The following is a 4,160-nucleotide window of genomic DNA, read 5'->3' on the forward strand; positions in this document are numbered from 1 at the left end:
TTGTACTATTCTAAAGGGATTAGTGTAATATTAGTAATAGTGGATATATGTGGTATTAATGGTCCTATTTTTGTGTAAGAATTTGAAGAGTGCGCCCATAATATGGCCAAGCCAAGTGGGCGCTGATGTCTAAATCGGTTGAGGACATTTGATGTTAGTCTTGCAATATGGCCAACTTTGTCTGAATGAATTATGCATTTTGATTATAAAAATATAAAAATAATTGCTTAAAAAAGTCAGTTCAAATTTGATCAATTTAAAAAAAATAAAATAAAGACCAACTATTACTATCCTCCCTTTTTAATAATTCATCCATTAAATATGATTATAAAAATATTAAACAAAACAAAATAAATACAATGACTTTTTTTTTTTACTTCTTCTCTCACGTCTCACCCTCTTTCTCTCTCCCTCCTCCTTCCCACATTTTTGTTCTCATTTCTCTTCTCTAATTGTTCTTCATAAGAAGGTTTTGTTTGGTGGTGGCCACAGAGCATGGGCTCCCTAATTTTTTGGTGGACTCTTATTGTTCAAATGCTGTCATTTTTTTGTGTAAGAAAGATTATGTTCCTTACTGATTTATTAGATAGTGTGATTCTCCCTTATACCCAGGACTGACTGGGTTTTTGGGTTTCAGATTGTTTAGCAAATGTTCAAAGCTTGTTCTTCCTCTTAAAGAAAAAAATAAATCTGTTATCTTCTGAAACTGATATACTAACTATACAGTGGAGCAGTGGAGCGGGACCTTTGTGTTGCTCAGACCCTCCAATCCTTGATCCACATAGTGGAGCAGACCATGTCGAGAAACTTGGTGGCCTTCCCACCTATGTCATCGTTTCTCCGTACTCTAAGCATGCTGCTGTTCTTATTTTTGATGTATATGGTAATTTTATCATTATTTTGTTCTTATTTAAGCTTTTTATTATATTGGGTTCTTACTAATTTGATCACTTGCCCTGGCTTGAAATTATGTGTCACTACTGTTCTTTTGGATAAATTTTTCATTTTGTTTGATAAATTTTTCACTACTCTTATTGTTATCACTGTATCGTGTGATGTACTGGATTAAATTGACGGGATCAGAATGCTTTGTTAATTTACAATATTTGATTAGAAGGAAAATTTTACGTAAAGGACCATTCAAGTTCACTGTTTTTTTCTTACTAGCTCTCCATCTATCTATAATATTTGGGAACCATAAAACTATAACAATTGTTATTTAGGTACTTAGCGGAACAAACCAACCATTTGAGTTACCTCTCATGGATTCGTTAAGACTCGCTATTAAGCACTTGCATGACAGTTTTTTTTTCTTTTTTGTTTGAGAAAAATAAGTTGGGATTTGTATTAATGATGTTGTGTGCCCTCTTGAAAACTAATACAAGCTTCTGCCTATTGTAAAGGAAAGTGGCTGACAAAGTCGCAGCTGCTGGATTCTTTGTGGCCGTTCCTGACTTCTTGAAGGGGGATCCTTTTATTCGTGCAGATACTAAAAGGCCTATGAGCGTTTGGATTAAAGATCATAGCACGGTTGGTTCTAGTGTTTTGATTCATACTTGATAGTCCTTAATATTAGTAATAGATACTTAAGATTGTTTCTGGTGAGTCAGTTGAAAGTTTTCATGTTGTGGGCTCTGCAAAATTAATTCTAGATTCAGCTAGGCCAATAGTTGCTATTGTTAGCATCTTAATCTTTCCTAACTGTCAAGTTAATTTAACTTTTGGAAGCATTTGTTGTACTCTAGTATTAAAACTCTCTTAGACTTGTTCTTAAACCTTTTTCTTGTTCCAATAGGACGAGGGATTTGAATTTTCCAAAGTAGTGATTCAAGATTTGAAAAATAGAGGCTATTCTGCAATAGGTGCTGCAGGCTTTTGTTGGGGTGGTAAGTTTGTTGACATACTTCTTTGTTTTCCATTATGGTATCTAGATGACATTTTGGCAAATTCGACAATAACTTGTGAACAAATTCAATCACGAGCAGTGACTGACTTTGTTAGTTCAAACCATATTATCTAGTTGTTACTTACGCTAAGCTGATCAAGATTTGTTCTGTTCTCAGCCAAGGCTGCAATTCAACTCGCAAAGTGCAACTCTATTAAGGCTGCTGCCCTCTTACATCAATCTTACGTCACTGTGGATGAAATCAAAGGTACTACATAGTGATATGATACTTTGAAACAACTACAAATTATAAGATAACTTTTAGTTCAAACGCTTGTGTATTTCACTTCACCAAAACTCCAATTTTTGCATTTTATGTTAAACTTGACTCATTCTTTCTCAACTCAAAAATATTAATCCATGATTCAAATACTTTCAGAGGTCAAAAATTATTCATGTTGTTCATGAAATTGTTTAAAAATCATGCTTTAAAGTTTAATTAAGTGCTTGTTCTCTTTGTTTAATTAACCCTGTTCAATCCCGAAATAACATCCAGCCATTTACTACAATTCAGAGTTGTTTAAGTTCTTGGCACAATGTTCCAGTGATATTTCATTATAAGTCTATAAAAATTATAGTATAGCATTCATTCATTACCTGGGCTAAATACATGTTAGTTTGGATTCCAAGTGGGTTAATGAAATCTTTTACAGGTCTTTGTTAATTTTTAAGCATCTCCATTTTTTTTTGTCTTTAGCACATATAATCATTAAGCTGTGCAAAATAGATAGTGGTATGAGGTTCATCTCATCTGATGTTCATGCATATCTATGTAATAATCTATTTGGTTTTAAGGGAAATAATATGTGTCTAATGTCCATATGTGCTGTTTTAGGTTCAGATCACTTCCAGGACTTGTCAACCAGACCCAAAGGGATATCATAGAATGTGAGAATTTTGTCTTCTGGACAAGTGCACAAAGAATGATGAATTGAAGGATGGAGCAAGTTTCATGCATGGTTTACTTTTGTGTATCTTGTAATGTTTTTGTTTTTCATTTTTGAAGTAAAAAATGTTCAAGAAACTTTATTATGTTATGCTTTCAAACTTAAGTTAGAACTAAGATCTCATGAAGTAGACATATTCATGGTTTGAATTAGTTATTGTTTAATGTAATACTTATGGTTTATCAATATATTGAGAATTACATTTTATGATTAATTTTGAATTTTTTTTATCAAAATACAATAATGAAAATCTTTTAATTAAAAAAAAACCATATAAGTATACTTATCAAAATAAAATTTAAAATTTTATTACTAATGTTATGATTTAAAAACATATTATAAGCGTAAAAAATCGTTATGGTTTATATAATATAACAAATTAAAAATGTTATCAAAATAATCAACTGTAACAGTTGAAAAGTGTTATGAAAAAAGTACAAGATTAAACTTCAAATTTATAACCAAAAACTCTATCTAAATGTTATAATTTGAATATTATAGCACCTAAAAATGTGTTATTGAATAGTTTAAGATAACACCGAACATAAAATTCAAAAACTGTTATAGAAAAGACTGGACTTTTAATAACAGGGGCTATGTTAGCATTTTCAGAAGTGCTATCAATAGTCCCGGTTAGCAGTTTTTAAGTGTTATGAATACTGTTTTTTCTTGTAGTGTAGCATTGTTGATTGCACTTAACTAACTGTATTGATTGTTGAGATTGAGTTATGTGTTTTATTGAGCAAATCATTACTGCAAAGCTTATTGCTCATATCACGTTACTTATTGAATTTGTCGATTCAAGTTTACTTCTTATATGTTGTTTATCCTTGTATTCATTGATTTAGGTTTTCTTGTTGAACCTTAACTCACGGGTACTATGTGGTGTAGGTAAGGGAAGGGAAAGTTGGACCCACCATGAGTTGGAGGCCTTTACAAGTGACGTGTACATCAACAGCTGCTCGACCACCACGGCCGAGGGATCAACAGGGACTAGAGTCAAACTTAATTTTTTTGCTTAGGCTGGCTTAAGTTATAATTATTTTGAGAGTTGTAAATGCCTTGTAAACACTTATTTTTGGATCCCATGTACAAACTTACACTTTTTAATGAAAAATGACTATTCTTATTATCAAAATCTTTTAACCCTAATCAATTAATTATCCTTAGTAAGACGTGTACATCCAAATGACTTGACTGGAAAGTCCAACACTATTTAAAATTCATAATGTAATTGTCATTGCTATCCAGGACATTACAACTTGGTA

General features: G+C 31.9%; 1 protein-coding gene across 1 annotated transcript; it reads left to right on the forward strand.

Annotated features, from left to right (window-relative positions):
• Positions 1-796: 796 nt before the first annotated feature.
• LOC133832734 (endo-1,3;1,4-beta-D-glucanase-like) lies at positions 797-2,880 on the forward strand. The gene is made up of 6 exons (XM_062263042.1): positions 797-861; positions 1,404-1,530; positions 1,796-1,886; positions 2,064-2,153; positions 2,643-2,685; positions 2,781-2,880. The coding sequence occupies exons 1-6, from the start codon at positions 797-799 to the stop codon at positions 2,878-2,880; spliced, it is 516 nt and encodes a 171-aa protein (XP_062119026.1).
• Positions 2,881-4,160: the final 1,280 nt, after the last annotated feature.

Source organism: Humulus lupulus, chromosome 4, assembly GCF_963169125.1.
Source record: "Humulus lupulus chromosome 4, drHumLupu1.1, whole genome shotgun sequence".
Lineage (NCBI taxonomy): Eukaryota > Viridiplantae > Streptophyta > Magnoliopsida > Rosales > Cannabaceae > Humulus > Humulus lupulus.